Genomic DNA, 22352 nt, shown 5'->3' with positions numbered 1-22352 from the left:
AGGGGAATCAGAGAAAAGGATCATAAAAAATGTCATTTGCAAAACTCGTTGAAAACTGTTTTAAAACTACGTGTTATTATTCTTCCACTTGGAAAATAAAGCAAGTTTGTGTTGGTCTGTCTTATAAATGACCAACAGGTCAGTAAATAACGTGTTGGGGTTAAGGTTACAGGGCAAAGTAATGGTATAAAGCAGTGGTCCCCAACCCCCGGTCCGTGGACCGGTACCGGTCCGTGGACCAATTGGTACCGGACCGCGCAAGAAATAATTAAATATTTCCGTTTTATGTATTATTTGAGTCTGGAGGATCTTTTATTTTGAAAATCCTTTAACCGGATTCTCTCAGTTACTTGTGCGCCAACACTGAGCCCACAAGCAGCAAAATGAGTAAGAAACGGATCAGATGTCTTTGGAAAGTTTCTTGGCAAAGCGGAAAAGGCCCAGAGAAGAGACAGGAGGATGGATTTATCCCGGACCGGTAGGTGAGTCCCACATTACAAGCCACTCTGTGTAACATGCGGCAATAGAAACAACCCGGTTCGGCTCGGCTCGCCTCTATTTCGGAGTGACCGCGTTTCCACCGGCCCTTCTTGGCTCTGTAGCAGGGTGCCGCCTCCTGGTGGCGGGTGGGTGTAGCGCCATGTGCTGTTGACCGGTTATTTTTTTTAACTACATGAAAATTTAAAGCCCGTCGGTCATTTGACAGGTTATAATTAACACCCTCATGCGAGGACGTGATAGACTTTACGCAGAGTTCATCGCAGAGGAAACTAAAATCAATCAGTAAAATAATCCTTTCTGAATATCATCTCATTGACACTGAACTAAATGCGTCTTTCTGACCGGTGTTATATCTTTAAAATTTCCTCTTCGGTCATATTTCAGTCCGTTTTTCGTCAATATGCGAGAGCTTAGAGCGATGCGCGCTCCCGCGAGAGGGGATGCAATTTTGGGCAGGCATGCGTTTCTGGGTATAACACCGGCTGCTAATGTGGCAATGAAGCTTCAAACTGCTTTGCCACGTAGAGAAAAGCAGGCTGTGGATATAAGCAACACTTCGGGTGTCGTTGTCTCCCATCACTCCCTGATCGGACCGTCTCGTTGCAGAGAAACAAGCTCAGGGCTCCGTTAGTCTTTATCGTGAGTTAAAATGTTCACGAAAGTAAAATGCTCGTTTTTGTGGCGCATCTGTATCTTATTTTGAAGGGATATGTAAAAGTTACCATAGCGACCAGAGTCAGAGAGCGTTTGGTCGAGAGGAGATGAGTAGAGCTTGTGAGTCTTAAGTCTGGTTTAGACGGCAAGATTTAAGGATTGTCGGCCGATTCTCCAAACCTCTGTGACCACAGAGCTGATAAAAGTACAACAGGTTCGATCGGGTCGTGTGTCCAAGGCAGGAGGAACACACCACACGAACATCCCGATTCCAGAGGATAATCCAGTAAAAAACCCCAACATAGCATACGGGAATTTAGAATAACCAAACACGGATGACGATGTAGAAGCAATAGTGACAGTTTGTGGAGTCATTTTAAGAGATAAAAGACGTAACAGAAAGAAAAGGCGGTGGATAAAAGACAGCGGGAGCAGCCGCTCTATCTGCTGCACTATGATTTGGAGGTGAATATGTTTTTTCATGGTTAACATTTTTAACTGAATAAACATAAACATATATAATAACGACCTTTACATAAAATAATAAACATTTCCACATATCATCTCTGATATCCACTGGACTCTCAGTTGCGCGATATGTCAGCTATTTGGGATTCCCCTCTGTTCTTACGTCACCGCGCTTTCTGATTGGCTATGCTGCGATAAAAAGCCCAAGAAAACTCAAATTAGGTATATTCAGGATTTAGCGGGAACACCAACATGCAGAAGCCTTATCTGACGGTTCTCTCCCCCCACCCCCGGGCCGCAGCAAAATTTTCCAAGTCTTCACCGGTCCGTGGTAATAAAAAGGTTGGGGACCACTGGTATAAAGTGTTAAGTCCCAGTTGTAAAGCTGTATTTTAACTAAACATCAATACTTCACAGATCCTCTGATCATCTGGTCAACACACAGGGGAATAGCCCTGAGGAAGGAAGAACACCATGGAGAACCGACCAATGCAGAAACGAGAACGAAAATCATTCTGAAAATGAAAGAAATCTGGAAAAATAAAGAACCAAACTCCCCCAAATTCAAATACAGAGTAAAAGTCAGTTTCCTCGAAGTGAGAAGAAAAGATCTGATGTTCAAAACTCTGATTATTTTCCTCCACTCTTCTTCTGTTCAGTGATAAAACTACATCATGAACAGAAAACACTGGAAAATCCTGTCTGTTTTTCCCAGTTTGTTCATTTTGCTGCTCATCCTGACTAGAACTACTCAGCAGAACCCAGCAGAACCCGGCCGCCTCTTCAGAACAGGTACTGCTGGGTTAAAGGAAGGATTCCAGTAGCAGTCAGCCTTGCAGCGGTTCTAAAGAGGCATCTGACTGAAGACAGCAGCTGTATAAAAGTCTAATGACCATCACATGCTAGCAGCTCAGTGTGAGTGCAGCGGAGACGACCACAGAAACATGTCCTGGATGTCGACATCAGCTGTTAGCTGGTTCTGCTGATCCACATTGTCTGCGTTTTGCTTTTGCCACTCCTCTTTAAATCCGTCTGGCTGTTTGGTTTAAAAGTTGGGCAGAGATGTTAGAGGAGAGGATAAGATCCTGCAGTTCCTTTGACTGATGTAATGCAGGTAAAACTCTGTCTGGGTGAATTTTTGAAGTTCATCCATTTTGTTTCCCAAAGACTTCCTGTTTCCTGTTGTGATGGACAGAAGAGAAGCTCTCAACTTCCTGTCTGCATCCATTCAGCCTAATTTTCAACACCTCAAAGTAGTAGGTTAGCCGCTATTCGAGTTTTTGAGATGCTAATCAGTTGCTCCTGGTTGTGACAACAATAACTTGTTGCCATGGTTACGCATCACAGCAACTGGTTGATAATGGGAGCAAAAATCCATCCAGCTGAAGAGTTTAACCAAAAAACATGATGGATAAAAATCTGCTGCCGCCATAAGCGGCAGTAGTAAAGAACAGGGGTGTCCAAACTGCGGCCTGGGGGCCATTTCTGGCCCTCTGACAGATTTTGTACGGTCCCCTCGACCTGCAAGCATCCCTGGTTGATGCTCTTTCACGTTTTAGCGCCAATTGTTTTACAGATAAATATCTTCTTAATTTGGTCTAGAATATCTGCTTTACATTATTATTATTTTGTTACAAAAATAACAAACTTTATGGTTTAAAATGGCTCCTCTGAAGCTAACGGAGGGGTAAATTTAGAGTTTAGGTATTATTGATTGTTATTAACTTGGCAAAACTCTGAATTACAGCAAAATAAGTGAAAATTTTCATCAAAATATAATTTCATAGCATGTTTAAAGTGGGTAAAAGTAACTAAATGAAGGTTTCCAGGTACTTTAACTGAACCAGAACAGTTCAAAACAAAACATGCAAACAGTGAGGCTGCATGCATCCAGTTTAAAAACAGCAGAAACTGAGATATTAACCTGGTAAAATACACAAAGGCCAGACAGAATATCAGGGCTAAAAATATCCATTCAGAGGCTTCAGCTGAGAGGTGAAGATTTACAAACGGAGCGGGAAACAAGAAGCAGACGTCACTCAGACTCTGACAAAAACCCAGAAATGACTCTCAGGCCTCCAGCTGTGCCGGTAAGACCAGCAGGTTTGATCATTTTAACCAATTTACTTAAAAATAGAGAATTAATTTTAATTTCAGAGTCAGGCGTCACCTTTGACATCTGACGTTCTCACCTCAGCTTCAGGTTCTCCATGAACTGCTCCATCGTCACCTCATCCAGCAGCACAAAGTCCGACTTCCCAAACTCCAGCCCCTCCAGCTCCGCCATCCCTGCCTGCGCTCCTCAAACACACCAGAAGAAACAAACACACACACACACACACACACACAGAGGGGAAACTCAGGGAGAGGCAGCAAGAGAGCGGCTTCGAGGAAGCAGAAAGAGAAGTGAGTTTGACTTCTGGGTCCCGGCTGGGGCGGCTGTAGGCGTGGCGTCAGACTGTCTGAACGCTGCGCGGCTGCGGCCTGCAGGCTGAAACACGTCACGCTGTCAGGCAGCAACGCAGCGAGAGCTGCAGTCTGTCTATAAACGCTCTCATCCTCCTCCGACTCGCTTCCTGTCAAACCTTCACTCAAACTTCCACAAAGTCAAACCGATGAGTTTCATCCAGAGAAACCAGAGATTACACCCAACTAACCACATTTACCTTCTCAACAAATGTACTTTGAGGAGTATTTTTACTTTGCTGTACTTTCATTATCAAGTATCTCTACTCTTGTGTAAAATTTCTGAATTTTCTACCCACTGAATGGAAACCAAACATGTTTTAACCAAAAATTCACCAAACACAGACACACACCTGCAGCTTTTGTTAAGTTTTATATGGAAAAAAAACTGATTTGGAAACATTTTAATGTTTTTTTGTTACTTATATGAATAATTGTAATTTTCATCCTTAAAATAACATTTCCTCTTAGCTTTTACTGATTGTGTGATTTTTATTTTGATCAGGTACTCTGCACTTTTTACCAAATATTTTTTTACTCTTATTTGAGTGATTTCTTGGATGGGTACTTTTTACTTTTGAGAATAAATATGTTGAATTTTTGCTCCAGAAGTGTGTGAGTCAGAGCAGAACCGGGCTGGGCGGGTTCTGATGCCACAGATACGGTTTCTCATGACCAGAAAGGAAATGTTAATATAGGCGGGTTCATCCTTTACAAGAACTGGTGGGTTCGAGTCAAACCACGAAAAATTCAGACCCATCAGCATTTATTCTCACATTAAACCATTAGAAACGTTTCTGTTTTAGCTCAGTACCAAAGTTATTATAAAATAATAAAATAAGTGAATTTTTCCATCACTTTCTACAGACTTTAAGCATTTATTGGAATAATGTTTAATTTGTATGACTTGACTCAGTCAGCTTCTTTTTTTATTTCTTTATTTTTTCCCAAATTAAATTATAAAAAATATTTATTTATTTGGGTCAGTCAGATTAATAATTTAATAATTAATTAATACTTTTTAACAAAAAGTTAGGATGAATATCCTTATTTAGTTTCCCTCAAGAAACTAAATAAGAAACTTTGAGCACAGCATGTCCAGCATGTGTGGGGTCTGCAGGGCTGCTAGCTGCCTTTCCATTCTGAGCCTGGCGATTCTCCCTGGTGGTTTTGTTTGAAACCAACATTATTTACAAACAAATCATGTTGGTAAAAATGTGGATGTTGATTTTCTAAAGTTGATTTTATTGGAAAATAAAAACTTAAAGAACTAAAACAAGATTTCCAGTTTCAAGCCTTCAGTAATTTGGCAATGGAGGAAACCTGCTAAACATCGAGAGGCCCAGCGGGACGAAGTTCATCCCTTCATAGATGAACTGATTATGGGTCTGAGCTCCAGTTTATCTCCTCTACGTCTCGGTCTTTGCAGGTCCAACATGTCTCTGCAGTTCGTTCTCGTCTCTTCAAGCCCAGACAGGAGCGATGCTGCAAGAGATTCAGATCTGGGATTTTCCAGGGTTGAGCTTTTAAAGAGGAGAACTTCAGATTAAACCGGATTCAGGCAAAAATCTGACTGTTTGACCTTCAGATGATCCTGGGAGGAGAATATTTATCTACTGGGAAGGCACCACTGAGCCTTCAGCTCCAAATCTGAACTGAAGTATGTCAGAAACAACTTTAACAGGAGGAAAGTTAGACTGCAGCGCCCTCTGGTGGATACAAGAAGACATGCATGTTGAAATATTTACAAATTATATAAAAACATTGTTCAAGTATGTTTTATTATAGAAAGCATCTGAAATTTAGGATTAATCAGGTAATATTGGTTTGAGTTAAATGGATTACGTCAATAAAGATATTGTTTGAGCGATAAACCAAATACCCTGGAAGTTTTAGAAAACTTTAACTTATATTTTCCAGGAAAATATTCAGGAAGTTTCAGGATGGCAGTCTGTCTTTTCCAGGAATATTTCAGAAAATTAATAAATTTCTAACCAAAATATAACCTGTGACTGAAAACTAAGCACTGAAATCTTCACTTTGTTCAGCATTAATATATATAAATAATCATTTTTAGTGATATTAAACCAACTTAAATCTCCAGTTATGTGTGGATTAGGATTAAAAAAGAAGAAAGAACAGCTAGCAGCTGAATGTCTCACATTAACGACAGAAAAAGTCAACAAACCGTTCAGACGCTTCGAATATCGAATTTATTTTCACCAAACTCAAAACTGGGCTGGATCCAATCAGAACTGGATCGTTCGGGATGCTGTAAATATCGGTAAAATAAAATCGGATTTGGGTCGGATTTGCTCGCTGTGCAGCCAGGAAACAGATGGAGGTAAACTTAGAAACAGATTTAAAAATAAAAAAAATGGAAAGGCCTAAAAGAAACTAAACACAAAGGAATGAAGAAATATGGGAAGACTCTAGTGACAATAACTGTATATGGCAAGACCTTAATGACAATAATAAACAACCCAGAAATGACCCGTGGATTGTTGCAAATACAGTAAAAACGTAATAAAACGATTATAAAAAGATGAAAATGTTTCTTCTGCGTGATCCAGGTTGAACTTTTGGTTCAGATTAGTCAGACTTGCTGTGAATCAGACGAACTGAAGCGGTTCAGTTTGTCTGAGTTCTGAACCGCCCCGAGTTCTGCCGACTCAGACGAACCGAACCCGAACGGTTCTGACAGACTGAAGGACACCTACCGCCTCCGCAGCGTCCATCTCGTTCTGGCGATTCGCGGTGCTCCTCGGGAACCAGACGGTGCTTTCAGTGAAACGAGCGGCCGTTGTGTAACCTCAGCTGCCTTTCAGATCCTCCATTCAAACTTCCTCTGGGTCGCTTCCTCTTCCCGCTTCCCCACATGGCGCTCCGGCACGTCACCGAGTCACACTCAGGTGTTGCAGCAACATTAACGACGTCAGAGGCCATCAGAGGAAATCTGTTTTATTTCACATCCAAACATTCACAGCGACTCCTTCCATCAGTGTTTTACAGTCTCAGTGTTTTAAACCATGTTAGTGCAAATATTCTGTTACGAAACAACAGAAATGACGAAAATATTCAAACTTTATACGAATAAATTCCTTCATTTCGTTAAAACTCTCCTTTATCCTGGGCTGTTGTTGGATTTGTGCTTAAGATTTAAAATAAATATAAGAAATTCCAAATAAGTTTTAGAAAAAATCATTTAGGGCTGAAACGATTAATCGATTAATCATAATTAATCAAATATTGAAATTATGGTAAACTAATTTAGCAACTGATTAATCATTAACTAGAGTTAAAAAGGATTTTTCCTGAAACAACAGAGCCAGAGCAGAAATGAAGCCAAAACCAAACAAAAAATGTATATAAATTTAGCATTTAAGATGAAAAACCTTCTTTTTTCACCCATAACTGAAGTAGTTTTAGCTTCTCCTGGTTCTGAAAAAAGAATTTAATTAGTTGTTTATTTGCATCTTTTAATGAATTTCTTATGTTGTATAAAAAAGGTAAAAAGTTTGTGCATTTTGTTTATCCGATTAATTGTTAGAATAATCGATTACTAAAATAATAGTTAGTTGCAGCCCTAAAATTACTTAAAAAACTGATCAAACTTTGATTCCTGCAGTTTAATCTCAGCTACATTCATTTCATGTCTTATAACAGCCGTTTCAGGATATTTAAGCTCATAATTAATCCTGAAATGTGAATTGGGATTACTTCAGTGCAGTGATTCGGGTATTTGTAGAAATGATTATTTGTCCTTTTTTTTCTTTTTTTTAAACAAACCTGCTACAGTTTTTCTCAAAGACTGAATTATTCCGCCTCTGTTTCGGCCTTCTGCAGTCTGAACATGATTGTCTTTTCTTCCGAGTTTTTCTTCTTCCCGTTTTGCGCGGGACTCCGACAGGCTTCGTCCTCTTGGCGCTTCCTGTCCGCCGCCCCTCCATGAGGAAACCTCCCCGTCAGCCGCTGGACTCCTCTGACTCCTGGTTGGCACCGATCGGCTCCTCTCTCTCCTGGGCCGATCGGTCGGCCGTCCTCTGGCTCCTGATTGGTCGACTGGGCCCCCCTGAAGACTCTGCTTCAGGTTGTAGCTCTCTTTGGACGGGCCGACCAGGTGGAGTCTGTCGTTCTTCTCAAACACCAGAACTGAATTCAAGGAGTTGTTGTTTTCTCGGATTCTGCCTAGAAGGTGTTTTCCTTCGGCGCTGAGGTCCGACAGAAGGACTTCTTGGGTCCGGAGGGTTCTGCGCAGGCTTTCCAGGAGCAGCTGCAGGTTTCTGGACACCGACGCGGAGTCTGGACCCTGCAGGTTGATGATGGCGTTTTCTTCCTCTGCCTTCACCTCATGTTGGACGTCTTGCCGAGTCAGGAGGTCGTCCAGCTGCTGTTTCCTGAACCGCTTGGCGTACATGTAGATATCAGAGTCGATCATAATCACCGCGCCTGGAGTCCGATAATCTGGCGCCTGGTGCTTTGGACCGGAGGAAGTTCTGGGCCCCAGAGAGGCTGAACGTCTCTGTGTGGAACCTGGATCTGCGTTATTCCTGCTGTGCTTTGAAATCGCTCCGGACGAAGCGGACGGCAGATCCGAGGAGGAGCGCGGCGTTGCCTCAGTGAGCCGCTCCAAACGGGCCTTCACTGCCTCGAGGTTATGGAACAAACCCGCTACCTGGACCCGACCTGGGCCCAGATCCGTCACCTTAAAACCGTACGACTGGAGGAGCCGCCGGACCTCCCGCTCATCCTGGAACCGGTCGATGTGAACCGTGGCCTCCACCGGGAAATCCATCTACAGAAACAAGTAAAAAATAAAAAAATAAATTTTAACAACGTTCATGGCTGCACGATTAGTTTAATAATCAATTATCCTGACGATTGTTTGACTATCCTATAGATTAATCGCTTGTGCAGTTGATTACTCTGCTGATTTATTAATTTTTGTTTATTATTCTGCCGATTAATTATTTTAATTGATTATTTTAATGATTAATTGATTATCCTAATGATAAAACTAATATGCTATTGAGTATTCTGATGACTAACTGAGTATTCTATTGATTATTGATGATTAATTCATTATTGTAATGATTGACTGTCTTGATGCTTAATTATGCTGATTGTCCCGATGATTAATTCATTATTCTACTGATTATTCTGACAATTAATCGACTATTGTTTTGGTTATTCTGAATATTAAATAATTATTATATCAATTATTCTGATGATTAATCGATTAAGAAAATGTCATTCTGCTGATTTTTCTTTCAACCACATAAGGCTTTTACTGAAAGATACAAATACGTAAAAAGATTTAAATAAATAATTCAATTCCTTTTTTAAAAACATTAAATAAACATTTTATTGCAGTGACAGCATTTCTTTAGTGAATGCTTGATCGTTTGTAGCAAAAGATGCACTAATATGAGGTGAACTGTTTACAAACATGCAGACATACAAAAAACTTTTTTGGGTGGGCGCCCCATCCCAAAAGAGCATGTGGCCCTGGGCTACAGCCCCATAAGACCCATCTAAAGTTTAACTCAGGGAAAATAAACTGAGTGGTTCCCTCCCAGCTGCAATCCTGGAGATAATTAACGAACTTTGATCCTGCTTCGTCATGTTGTTCTGGTTTTGCAGGACAACTTTTCATTTTCTCAGAGCTGAAATCTATAAATCAATGGCAGTGATCAGATAAATCTGATCACTTTTCAGGATCAGGATGTGATCTGGGAATTTTGTCCCACTTGGAACCCCGTATTAATTTCATTTCCACCACTTTTGGTGCAGAAGTTTCTTTATTTGTGGTTTTTCTTAAAGCATAACATTCACACACACACACACACACACACACACACACACACACACACACACCTGAACAAACTGAGGTGATCACGTGACCAGGCAATTAATCCCTGCAGAAGCAGAGATAATAACTTACTTTTCACTCTCAGCTTCTGTTTTTGACTTTTCTCATATTTTATATCAACATGTTTTGTTTATTTCCTTCAGTCTGAACGAGCCAACGAAAGTGAAACTTCCTGTCAGCTGTGTGTGTGTTTGGTTCTTTCTGGACCCAAACTCAGAAACCGACCAACAAGAACCTTAAATATAGGAATTAAAAATATTATGCATATCTATAGACACAATAAACACATAAAAACATTTCGCACAGACGTGACAAACAGACCGTGATGTTATTTATTCCTGTGTAATTCAGTCTGATGGATAGCAGCTTTAGCCTGACAGCTAAAAACATCTGGACAAGGTGAAACTTACTGTAAATTTTACTTCTCTTTACTTCATTGCTCCGCTCCTGGGCGACTTGACAGTAGGTCGAAACCGAAACTGCTGACGTCATATCCGATCCAGACCAGTTCGACCACAAAGCCAAAACCAGCAGCATGAAATGCGGACGTGGTTTCAGAGCGGAAACAGACCTCACTTCTCAAATCCATGGAGAGGAAAACATGGAGAAAGTACACTAAATCCTACAATAAACTTAACGATTTAAGTTCCCCACATGTCTTTAAAGTTAAAACCCAATACCTAAAAATAATACAATTTACTTATTTTCCTTAAAAATATATATTTTATGGATTAAAAAGACGAAAATCGCTCGTGAAGTCCAAGCTGCGCCGCTAGAGGTCACTACATCCCACATTATTACGTCTAACTGCTCAGTACGTGGACACGTAAAGGCTAATTTCACTCAAGTATTTATTTAACTTCATATTCATGCTCGTAATAGTTTAATTCTTGCTTTTTTATATATATTTCCTCTCTGAAAAGTAATTTTAATAAATTTATGATCCCTTATTGATATTTAAGGATCTAATAGTTCAACAAAAACTCCATTTTGTAAAATATTTTGATTTTCTGTGCAAATTAGTAAATTCTGGATTTTTTTTTCTCATCCAAAATTATTATACCAATGATTAGTGTAAATATCTGGCAGCAGAGGAATATCAATTATTTGACTTAACAATAAATAAAATCACAAATAGATAACTCAAGTCAACATTAAGATACATAATTATACCATGCAAACAATGAGTGCGCCTTGTTTTCATAACACTGCAGTAGCATTTATCTCTAAAAATCATTCCAAATATTTTTTTTAAATTCTTGTAATTGAAAATTAATAAAGACAAATTTTCAAATAATGTAGCAAATTTTAATATTAACATACATAAAACCTGCACATTTGAACATCAAGGAACACACCACTAGGTATATTTTAAACATGAAACATCTTTCTTAAACGGGACAATTATAGCATACCTCAGAAGATTATTGTGAAAAACAAAATAAAAACAAAGTTATAATTTCCAACAATACCATCATTTCTCCTCCAAAAAAGAGAGAAAACCCATTTTTAACTCATTTACGCCCAAAACATCACATAATTCAATAACTCACACTGCCAGAGATCTTTTAAAGTATAAAAAAATGTTTTAGAAATCCAATTTCCTTCCCTAAACTTGAAATATTTTGGGAAACATTTTTCATAGGAGGTGGTTAAATAATTTTATTATGACACTAAAGGAGGGTTCCACCTAATTTTCTACTGATATAAAATGAAAATCCTAAAACTAGGTGTGTGTACCTGCATGCAGAGTGGACGACGACTCACAACACGGTTAAAAACATTTTCTAAAAACCAGAAGAAGAACTTCAGGCAAACAGCCACAAATAAGAAAACAAAAATCATTTCAGGAACCTGGAAAAGTTGATCCCCAACCTAAAAAACGTGAAACAAAATGTATAAAAGCCTACAGATGGATTCAGGACTAACTAGTTTCAAGGAAAGTTTTGTCTCTTATTCCTCCTCAGAGGATTTTTCTGGGTTTTCTGCTGTCGACTTTTCTTCGGTCTCTTCTTCTTCTGTGGAGAAAAAACCAAACCGTTAGCGCCCTCGTTAGATCGCTGCAGGTTTAACGGCGGACGGCGTGAAGATTCACCTGTTGTGGGTTTAGTGTCGGCGGCTGCAGCGGACTCTTTGTCTTCGCCGTCACACCTCTGCAGAGCGACTTTCACCTTTCTGGTCACTTCTGTGTGTTTGGCTGTTCGGATGGCAGCCTCCTCGTCTGAAATGCTGCTCGGTACGTCTGAAACAAAAACACCACCATGACCAGGAAGCTACAAACTCCAGGTCTGTTAGCTACAAACGATTTTTCTTTACACACATTGGAGTACCACATGGTCGAGCGCTTGGGCCTAAAACTTTATTTACCTGAAATACCTGAGCTATCTCTGTAGCTGTGTGGGCTTCCAGCCCTGCTACTTTCTCCTACTACTCTCCACTTTGCATTATTTGTTGTTATTTCAGCTTCTAGCTTTATTCTCTGTTGTTCCTCTATAGAAAGTACACCTGGTTCCTTCTTTCCCTCAGCCGGTGGCCGCTCATGCTGATCTGGAGCCGTTGGAGGATTCTTCTCCAGTTGTCCCTCTCCACTGTCACCGCGTGCTTCTCAGAACGAGGAAAAGCATTGAAGTCACCATTCAGTTCAATCTGCTGCTTTCTAACTGACCTAAACTGTGGTGTCAGAAAAATGTAGCAGTTTGATCACATGGTGTGCAGATAAACTGTTTAACAAAACATGTTTTCTGGAAACAGGAACAATTTCAGTGACAAATAAAATATTTTTAATGAAAAAAAACCCCATTAAAAACATGAAACTGTTTCTGATAATGAAATAAAGTGAAAAAAGATTTGAACAAAAAAAAAAGATTTTCAACTGGAAAAAAAGAGTTGAAGCCTTAAAAATGTTTGAATGTAAAGAAAGAATGGGAAACACAAAAACTGAAAATAAAAACATTTAAAAAAAAAAAAAAAAGATTAAAACCGAAAAGAACTAAAAATATGATTTGCAACTGAAAAAAAATATTTTAAACCTTAAAAAAATCAAAGCATTTGAAAAAATGTAAAACAAAAATATCAGGAAGAAAAATTAACAAAGCAAAATATTTAAAACAGAAAAATAGATTTGAAAGAGAAAAAAACATTTGAAGCGGAAAACAAAAGATTTCAAACAAAAACAAAAAAAAGATCAAATTGATTCAAAATCTTTTTCAGATCCAATTTGATTTTGAATGAAAATTATGGCTCCAATTTAGCTCCATAAAATTGTGCTATTTTTATTAGACTGCAGGTACAAACATAATGCGTTTTCTTAAATGACTTCATTACTGGTGACTGAAGCTGGACTTTTCCAGCCTTTGGTGCCACATTTTGTCTTAAAATCTGGGATAATTTCCAGCGTCAGTAAAATAAAAGCTGCAGCAGTGAAACCCTGTTTTTACCTTTCCACGTTTTCTGCTTCTGATTCCTCCGTTTCCGGGTCGAAGCTTTTGTTCTGCTCTTTGTTCTCCGGTTGGAGCGATTCGCCGCAGCTTCGTCATCTGAGCTGTCGTCATCATCCCAGTTTCCTGCCAGGGAGAAGCAGCGAACGTTAAAACGAGTGATTGGCAGCGATCAGCCTGCATCTGCTGCTGCAGAACCTGAGGCCTTCTTCGTCGGTCTTCCTCGCAGCCTCTTGCTCTTCGTGGATTTCCGACCCGGTTTCCGTCGGGGAGAGCCGTCGTCGTCGGAAGACGAAGCGTCTAAAAATCAAACCGGCAGCTTAGCGGCTGAACTGATGGCAGAGGGAATCGGACTGGCAACCGGATCACCTTTTAGGGATTTTCGTTGGGAAGCCGTCGCTCTCCTGGATGAATCGTTCGTCGTCGTCTTCGTCACAAGCAGCTGCTCGTCATCAGAGCTGTGCTCACTCGACGTCTCAGCGTAGTTCACTTAAAAACAAGTTAAAATGAAGTGAATTTATTGGTTTAAATTAAGAGGGAAGCATTTTTAAAGAGGAAGAGTTGATATTTAAAACTGAAAGTAAAGATCAGAAACTGTAGAAAAAAAGATTTGAAACCAATAAAAAGATTTAAAACAAAAATAAAAAAACAGGAAAAGAGATTTGAGACTGAAAATGATTTCAAACTAAAAAAAGATTTCAAACAGGATAAAATATTGAAACAAAAAAAAGATCTGAAACTGAAAAAGAAAAACTTTTAAAACCGAGAAAAAGATTTGAAGCTGAATTTGATTGTTTAAATGAGGAAGAGAAAATTGCTGGAAAGGCAGATTTGGGCTCACCGCTCTTCCTGGAGGCGTTCCTCTTGGATTTCACAACCGGAGAGGATTTAGAGAACAGCTGGACGGGTTTCCTCTTCCTCTTCGCAGGAAGTTTCTGAGCAACTTTGCTTAACGGCTCGTCGTCGGAGCTTTCGTCGCGCTCCGACGGCGCTGAGGAGAAAATAAAACAACCGCTGCGTTTTATCTCACGCTTCACTCACCAGGATGAGAAAATAACCAGAAGGATAGAAAGTAATCCCACCTTTCTTCTTCCTGCCCGCTGGTTTCTTCTTCCTCCCAGGGGTTTGCTTCTTCTTCGCTGACCTGGCTGGAGGTTTGGATGTTTTCACCTGATGATCGTAGTCAGAGTCGCCAGCTGCGTTTGAGTCTGAGGAAACAAAAGACAAATAAATATTCACAGCGGCCTGAGGGAGCTGAGCTGCAGAGGATGTGTGACGGATCACCAGAGTTTCTGTCCTCTGACTCGTCGGACTTGGGAGGAGAAGTTTCCTTTTTGTCTTTTGCTGCTGGTTTCTTCTTCTTGGTCAGCGGCTCGTCGTCGTCGGAGTCGACTGGAGGATTCAGAGGAAAATCAGAACAAAAACAGAATCTATGCTGTCAAAATAAAACTACAAACTGAAACTGAAAAAAATGATTTGAAACAAAAAAAACTTTAAAGTGAAAAAAATTGTGAAACTGAAAAAAAAAAAAGATTTAAAACAATAAAGAATTAAAACCAAAATAAAAGATTTGGAGCAGAAATAAAGTAAAAGAAAAAAAAAGTCTTGAAACTGTCAAAAAGATTTGAACATTAAAGATTTTAAAGTGATTAAAAAAACTGACACTGCCAAAAAAGATTTGGAACTGGAAAAAACATCTGAAACTTAAAAAATATTTAAAACTGAAATAGAAAATCATCTAAAACTGAAAAAATTTAAACAACAAAAAAGATTTAAAGCAAACAAACAAAAAAAAAAACATCTGACAAAAAAAGACTCCATAGAAGAGTAATCCCACTGGATCCGGTCTAGTCAAAGTACAGCCCACTGGTGTGCTGAAATGCTGCACATATAAACGCTGCGTATGCACAAAAACCTTTGCGGTGTGAAAATGTGCATAAATATACAAACTTTTCACAAAGTACTAAAGTATTTAACTGCAGAAAAGTAAAAGATAAATTCAGGAAATCACTGTGTTGGTTTTCATAATGTAACAGCAATAAATGATTGGAAAACGTCAATCAGATGTAATTTATTCTAATTAGCGGCAGCAGAAGAAGAAGAAAGTACTTCCACCTTTCTTCTTCCTGCCTGCTGGTTTCTTCTTCGCTGATCTGCCTGGAGGTTTGGATGTTTTCAACCGGGGCTCGTAGTCAGAGTCGCCAGCTGCGTTTGAGTCTGAGGAAACAAAAGACAAATAAATATTCACAGCGGCCTGAGGGAGCTGAGCTGCAGAGGATGTGTGAAGGATCACCAGAGTTTCTGTCCTCTGACTCGTCGGACTTGGGAGGAGAAGTTTCCTTTTTGTCTTTTGCTGCTGGTTTCTTCTTCTTGGTCAGCGGCTCGTCGTCGTCGGAGTCGTCTGAAGGATTCAGAGGAAAATCAGAACAAAAACAGAATCTATGCTGTCAAAATAAAACTACAAACTGAAACTGAAAAAAGGATTTGAAACAAAAAAAATATCTGAAATGGAAAATAATGAAATTGAAAAAAGAAAACAAAAACAAAAAAAAACTAAGATAAGTATTTGAACAGAAAAAAATGTTTAAAACTGAAATACAAACAAAAAAAACCAAAAAATACCCCTAAAACTATAGAGGGACCTAAAACTGGAAAAACTGAAAATGAAACTATAAAAATTTTATTAAAATTAGAAACAAGATTGAAAACAAACAAAAAAGATGATTTGAAAGACAGGAACCTAAAGAAAAGCCGAGATGCTGATCTGGTCTAGTCAAAGTCCAGGCCACTTGTGGACTGAAATGCTGCGCATATAAACGCTGCGGCTGTGCAGTGGAGGGTGTGAAAACTCAGCTGTTCTCATCATCACCAAATCGGCCTCGTTTCACCACATCACTCCAACCACAACAACTTCACCGACACATTCAGGATTCAACCTGAAATCCGGTCGGTTCACAACCTGCCCCCCTCGTCTGTCTGATGTTCTGCCATCGCCGCCCGTTCCCGTTGTTCTTCCTCCTGTCAGCACCGTGGAGAAAAGTTTGCCTTCTCACTTTAATTCTCTTAGTTATTTTCTGGTTTTGTGCTTTTATAGCCATTTTTTTTTACCGTCTCACATTTACAAAAAAATACGAAAGTAATGTAACAGCAAAAAATGGTTGGAAAACCTCAATCAGAGATAATTTATACTAATAAACATTTACAGCAGCAGCAGAAGAAGAAAGTAATCCCACCTTTCTTCTTCCTGCCTGCTGGTTTCTTCTTCGCTGATCTGGCTGAAGGTCTGGATGTTTTCACCAGCGGCTCGTTATCGGAGTCGTCAGCCGACTTCCTGTCCTCTGAGGCGTCAGATTTGGGAGGAGAAGAATCCTTTTTGTCTTTTGCTGCTGGTTTCTTCTTCTCTTGTAGCGACTCGTCACCCGAGGAATCATCTGAAGCTACGAGAAATGATTTGAAGATAGAAAACTCAGCACTAAACACAAACAGAACCCATAATGTCTTCATAAAAGAAAGGTGAAGCCAAGATTTTAAAGTTTTATGACAAAAACTAAATACAAAATCAAATTGAAGGAACTTGTAATGATTAAAAATAATTATCTAAACACATTAGCACACTGTTAATTGCACTGTTCTTGTGTGAGGTATTCTCAGTGATAAAAGTAAAGATGTAATAGTCCAAAGGAAAGGTCCTTATGAGATTTCTGATTAATCAGATATTTTATGTATATTTATTTTATTTCTAAGCTATGTCTTTGAATGTACATTAACATGAATGCAACATTTAATAACATTGTTTTGTTTTATTGATAATATAACAATAAAAATTCAGTTGAAAGTATTGAATGGACGTGTAATACCTAGTTAGACCACAGGGTGGCAGTGCTTCCCGTAAGTCGGCTGGTTGGGAAACATGAAGAAGTAAACAAGATGTAAACAGTTCGTCATATTCTTCTTTGATTAAGGGTTGATAACGTCCATCAAGCATATATGATTCCCATGAAGATTTAATCATGTAAAATTTCTTACAACACTAACTAGTCCTATGTTGACCACGTTTTGGGAGTGAACTGTTGTAACATGTTAGCTTTTCGGCGCTGGCATGCTAGCTTTCCCGCTAGCTTAGCAGCTAACATCTAGTCTAGTATTTTGGGTTGGTCCTCCATATTTTAGGTTAATAGAGTCAGATCTAATGTAGTTAGATCTGCAGGTTTATGTTTAAACGTTCCAGATTGTGTTTTAAAACTGTCCTAGTGTCACTGAGGAAAAATTACAAAGCCTGTAATGTGTGATATGTTAGCTCTGCTAAATGGAAGATTTTCATAGAGAAATGCATTCAGTGAGCAAAAATAGCTTACATGTATTAAAAGTTCTACATTTTTTGCAAAATAATACAGTTTGTTCATGAAAGCTACTGTTGTATTCAAACATGTTTAAAATAAAAACATGAAATAAATTTACTGAGTGTAAGAAAATAATTGAACCAAACCAGATACATCAATATGAATGTCAATAATTAAATTAAAAAACAATTAAAATGTAAAAATAAACTAATAAAAGAGGATTACGCTGCAGAGAAAACGTTCCAGACAGCTGCTAACATGGGAAGCAGCAGCAATAGAAGAAGATGGAAAGTAATCCCACCTTTCTTCTTCCTGCCCGCTGGTTTCTTCTTCCTTCCTGGGGTTTTCTTCTTCTTCCCTGCTCTGGGTGAAGGTTTAGATGTTTTCACCTGAGGCTCGTAGTCAGAGTCATCATCTGCGTTTGAATCTGAGGAAACAAAAGAAAAATAAATATTCACAGCGGCCTGAGGGAGCTGAGCTGCAGAAACATGAGGATGTGTGAAGGATCACCAGAATTTCTGTCCTCTGACTCGTCAGATTTGGGAGGAGAAATTTCCTTTTTGTCTTTTGCTGCTGGTTTCTTCTTCTTGGTCAGCGGCTCGTCGTCGTCTGAGTCGTCTGAAGCTACAAGAAACAATTCAAACAGAACATAGCTAAAGCACGGTGGTGGAGGAATGATGGCTTGCCACCGCTCCCCTTCCAGCTTGCAGTCACAAGCCATTATTTTTTAGATGACAGATAATTTTGATGATTTCCTCGTTTTTTTTGTCTTAAAGAGTTTAATAAAAATGTTTTTCTCCAGAAAGTTGCTCTATAGTTTGCAGCAGTAGCTTTGTCCCTTTAAGCAAACATGGCAGATATCCTCTGCTTCTTGCAAAATGAGTCAGAAAATAACTGTTTATTTTTCTAGTTTATTCTGGTGAACCACATTTCAAAAGCAACGTCTGACTTTATCAGTTTTATCACCTTTCTTCTTCCTGCCTGCTGGTTTCTTCTTCTCTTTTAGCGACTCGTTGTCCGAGGAGTCATCTGAAGCTAAAGAGAAAAATTTGTGAGGTTAGGTGTTGGAGGTATGATGCTTTGGCATTTTTTAGCTTATAAAAATATGACAGTGATCTGAAACAACGTAGAAAAGTAATCCCACCTTTCTTCTTCCTGCCTGCTGGTTTCTTCTTCGCTGATCTGGCTGAAGGTCTGGATGTTTTCACCAGCGGCTCGTTATCGGAGTCGTCAGCCGACTTCCTGTCCTCTGAGGCGTCAGATTTGGGAGGAGAAGAATCCGTTTTGTCTTTTGCTGCTGGTTTCTTCTTCTCTTGTAGCGACTCATCACCCGAGGAATCATCTGAAGCTAAAGACAGAAAAATTAGCACTAAAGAACTCATCCATGAGGCACGGTGGTGGAGGAATGATCATGTGGACTTTTTAGTTGATAAACACAGGACAAAGATCCGAAATGAAGAAGCAACGACAAAAAGAAATCACAGCTTTCTTCTTTTGTTTTCTTCGGAAATGAAGAAAACAAAAGTGACGAAGAAACAAAAAGAAGTGAAGAAGAGAAGAGAAAAACAAAAGCGAAGAAAGCGAAAACGAATTTAGCAACAAAGACAAAAGCGAAGAAGAAACAAGAAAGTGTAGAAGAGGAAAGTGAAAAAGATGAAAGTGAAAAAGAAAGAGGGCAAAGTAGTAGAAGAACTGATCCCACCTTTCTTCTTCCTGCCTGCTGGTTTCTTCTTCGCTGATCTGGCTGAAGGTCTGGATGTTTTCACCAGCGGCTCGTTATCGGAGTCGTCAGCCGACTTCCTGTCCTCTGAGGTGTCAGATTTGGGAGGAGAAGAATCCGTTTTGTCTTTTGCTGCTGGTTTCTTCTTCTCTTGTAGCGACTCGTCATCCGAGGAATCATCTGAAGCTAAAGACAGAAAAATTAGCACTAAAGAACTCATCCATGAGGCACGGTGGTGGAGGAATGATCATGTGGACAACGATCCGAAATGAAGCAGCGCCGACAAAACGTAATCCCACCTTTCTTCTTCCTGCCTGCTGGTTTCTTCTTCGATGCTCTGGCTGCAGGTTTGGATGTTTTCACCTGAGGCTCGTTATCGGAGTCGTCAGCTGCGTTGGAATCTGAGGAGAAAAAAAAGTTAAATAAATATTCACACCGGCCTCCAGGAGCCGGGCTGCAGAAACGGGATGCGAGGCGAAGTCACCGGAGTGTCTGGCCTCTGAGGCGTCAGATTTGGCAGGAGAAGTTTCCTTCTTCTCTGTCGCTGCTGGTTTTTTTGGCGGCTCGTCATCTGATGAATTATCCGAAGCTGGAAAGTAATCCAACATTAAAAACATCCGAACTGAAACCTGTTCTCATTAAAGCAGGGGTGTCCAAACTTTTTATCACATGGGCCAGAATCGAAAATATAGATGTGAAAAATAAATACAGATATGGAAAGATTCAACAGTAAAAAATAATAATGGAAAAATTCAAACAAAATTAAGCAATTAAAGCCGATTCATTTTGTTGTTTTTTTGCAGAAAAGTACGTAATGTAATTGACTGTAGACCCAAAACTTAAAAGAAATTTCATCTAGTTTTCAAACTTTTGGACTTTATTGAACAAATTTATTCTGTTGTACGAAAATAATTTGAGTCACTTTCTTTCAAAATGCTTAAAGTTTAGTACATCATGTACAGCAATTTGTCAGTAAAAGTCTCCACATATCTGTGGTTCTACTCATAATAAAAATTGTTTATAAAAATACAAATACTCTATGTTGTGCTTTTCTATTGTGAGAAAATTAAGTTGGTAATAATTTTACCCTGATTAAAAAGTCTGTACCTGAGATGGACAGGACAAAGTTGTATCATTCTTTAATTGCATTTGGGGGACCCACAAAATCACTCGAACAGCCACATGTGGCCCCCGGGCCGCCCTTTGGACACCCCTGCCTGCCTTAAATAAAGTGTTTTGTCGGCGTCACCTCCGCTCTTCTTTGAGTTGGCGTTGCCTTGGGCGTTGTCACATGACTTCTTGTCGTCGCTCTGCGGCCTCATGAGGAGCTTCGACAGCGGGACGAACTCCTCTTCATCAGAGCTGGAGCTTTCCTTCCCTGATTGGTTAACCAAAAAATAACAGGAAAAGTACTGTTAATTCACATTACAACTATTAAAATAAAACTGTAGTATTCAAAAGTAAATCATAATAAGCAAGAGTACCATCAAATTAGCTTTTTTCAATGGTTTGTTTGAAAATAGTGCACAGAAATAGATAAAAAATTTTTTTGCAATTTTTAAATTTATTGAGACATTTGTTGCCAGGCCTGTCGCATTAATCAATAAATCAGTTAATCACATGACAAATTAAAACAAGCTCAATAATAATGTCTTCCAGTGTTAAATTTTATTAGAATATAAAGTTTATAGATCTTTGACAATGTGTTCTTGCATAATTATGCCATTACCATTATATTATCATTTATCATAATAACTTCTGGGAAGTATTGTCCAGAAAGATTTAAGGTGACAGAACTGTTGCAAATTAAATTCATAATAAAATTTGCTTTAATAAAGTTCATATTGATCCTAATTAAGCCTGTAATTATAATAAATATTTCTGGGCAATATCTTGTTCCAGAAGTTATTGCAGTCACAATAATATTGTTATATCATATTGGCATAATAATAACCATAATTATTACAGTTATAAAAGTTATCAAATGAAGCCAGTGGATCTGCTTCAATAGTTGTATTGTGACTTTATAACACCTCACAGTGTCACTTATTTTTAAAAATCGGAAGGTCAAGCTTTTTAAAAATCATTGACCAGCCTAAAAATTGCAATCAGTGCAACTTTATTTAAGAGTTAATTATATAATTTGGCAATAATTTACTGATTCATCCCAGTTAATCATGTGGGCTAGTTTCTAGTCTATAGTCAGAAAAAACAAAGAATTTAACCAGATTAAAGCAGAAATAGAGACTCTAAGACACAATGACCCACAGCATCACTGGGCCAAGTCCTCTTTAGAGAGAATAAAAGCTGTTATAAATCTAAATGTACACTGGGTTTGGATTGCAGCAAAATTTGCATTATATTTCCATAAAACAACCCATTATTATTTTCAAATGCACGTCTGCAGAGAGTGTTTCAGCTCCAGTGTTGCTGTGATTTTACTAAAACAGCACATCAGTTCCTGGGAGGATGAGTGGATGCATCTCATGAATCCATGAGAAACCAAGGGATTCACTCGACCTGAAAATTATTTTCTGCACATCTGCAACCGCTTTGTTGGTGAGAGCAGCTAAGCGGAGTGATTTCCTCCCAGTTTGTGCTGTAGTAATGAGTAGAAGCGGCTACCTGCAGATCGGTGGGCCACCATGCTGCTAGCAGTGCTGGAGTCCATCCTCACGGTCTGTCTCACTTTCATCACGGAAGGTTTTACCGCTTTTATCAAACCCCACCGCTCCCTGCGGTGCTCCACCGAACAGCACACACGGCTACGGGCTCATGAAACCCCGGGGAAAAGGTCAAAATCCGCCAGCTGCCGCAGTAAATACTACGTTAATCACTGCTTTGTTTTCTTCCGGTTAGCTCCAACAGAAAAAGGCGGGCGGCGGGTGTTGATG

At 39.2% G+C, this 22352-nt stretch overlaps 3 protein-coding genes across 5 annotated transcripts in view; all 3 read right to left on the bottom strand.

The window, feature by feature from the left end:
* The window catches only part of myo1g (myosin IG), a 44456-nt gene extending 37516 nt beyond the window's left edge, over positions 1-6940 (bottom strand). The window contains exons 1-2 of the mRNA XM_014996628.2: positions 6810-6940; positions 3816-3916 (exon numbers count right to left, since the gene is read on the bottom strand). Coding sequence (XP_014852114.2) covers positions 3816-3916; positions 6810-6827 — 119 coding nt within the window. The 5' untranslated portion in view covers positions 6828-6940. The remainder of the gene's footprint in view (positions 1-3815; positions 3917-6809) is intronic.
* A 94-nt stretch (positions 6941-7034) lies between these two features.
* Positions 7035-10477, bottom strand: rbm43 (RNA binding motif protein 43). Its single transcript, XM_014996649.2, has 2 exons — positions 10372-10477; positions 7035-8884 (listed from the first exon to the last, which is right to left on the bottom strand). The coding sequence occupies exon 2, from the start codon at positions 8882-8884 to the stop codon at positions 7844-7846; it is 1041 nt and encodes a 346-aa protein (XP_014852135.2). The 5' UTR covers positions 10372-10477; the 3' UTR covers positions 7035-7843.
* Positions 10478-11247: 770 nt separating this feature from the next.
* Positions 11248-22343, bottom strand: LOC106923531 (uncharacterized). 3 transcript variants are annotated; one of them, XM_088010524.1, is made up of 20 exons: positions 22084-22342; positions 20708-20836; positions 19943-20047; positions 19758-19859; positions 19441-19644; positions 18883-19086; positions 18705-18773; positions 18249-18362; positions 18040-18165; positions 16632-16835; positions 15692-15799; positions 15514-15615; positions 14683-14790; positions 14481-14606; positions 14240-14389; positions 13768-13887; positions 13597-13698; positions 13399-13524; positions 12057-12203; positions 11248-11979 (listed from the first exon to the last, which is right to left on the bottom strand). In XM_088010524.1, the coding sequence occupies exons 1-20, from the start codon at positions 22151-22153 to the stop codon at positions 11915-11917; spliced, it is 2481 nt and encodes an 826-aa protein (XP_087866650.1). In that variant the 5' UTR covers positions 22154-22342; the 3' UTR covers positions 11248-11914. The 3 variants fall into 3 exon arrangements, with proteins under 3 accessions (XP_087866650.1, XP_087866651.1, XP_087866652.1); XM_088010525.1 differs by lacking the exons at positions 15514-15615; positions 15692-15799 and having other exon boundaries at positions 22084-22343; XM_088010526.1 differs by lacking the exons at positions 18040-18165; positions 18249-18362; positions 18705-18773 and having other exon boundaries at positions 22084-22343.
* Between the last annotated feature and the right edge of the window lie 9 nt (positions 22344-22352).

Source organism: Poecilia mexicana, unplaced genomic scaffold (assembly GCF_051168715.1).
Source record: "Poecilia mexicana isolate PSO_F unplaced genomic scaffold, ASM5116871v1 scaffold_11, whole genome shotgun sequence".
Taxonomy (NCBI): Eukaryota; Metazoa; Chordata; class Actinopteri; order Cyprinodontiformes; family Poeciliidae; genus Poecilia; species Poecilia mexicana.
This window is presented reverse-complemented; position numbering and strand designations above follow the sequence as displayed.

What these genes read in the sequence shown, in the direction of transcription:
- rbm43 (XM_014996649.2), bottom strand. Translation starts at nt 8,884, where the DNA reads ATGGATTTCCCGGTGGAGGCCACGGTTCACATCGACCGGTTCCAGGAT.
- LOC106923531 (XM_088010524.1), bottom strand. Translation starts at nt 22,153, where the DNA reads ATGAAAGTGAGACAGACCGTGAGGATGGACTCCAGCACTGCTAGCAGC. An exon ending in GTCAGAGGACAGAAACTCTG is followed by an intron (nt 14,607 to 14,682) that starts GTGATCCGTCAC and finishes TTGTTTCCTCAG; the next exon opens with ACTCAAACGCAGCTGGCGAC. An exon ending in CCAACGAAAATCCCTAAAAG is followed by an intron (nt 13,699 to 13,767) that starts GTGATCCGGTTG and finishes TTTGATTTTTAG; the next exon opens with ACGCTTCGTCTTCCGACGAC.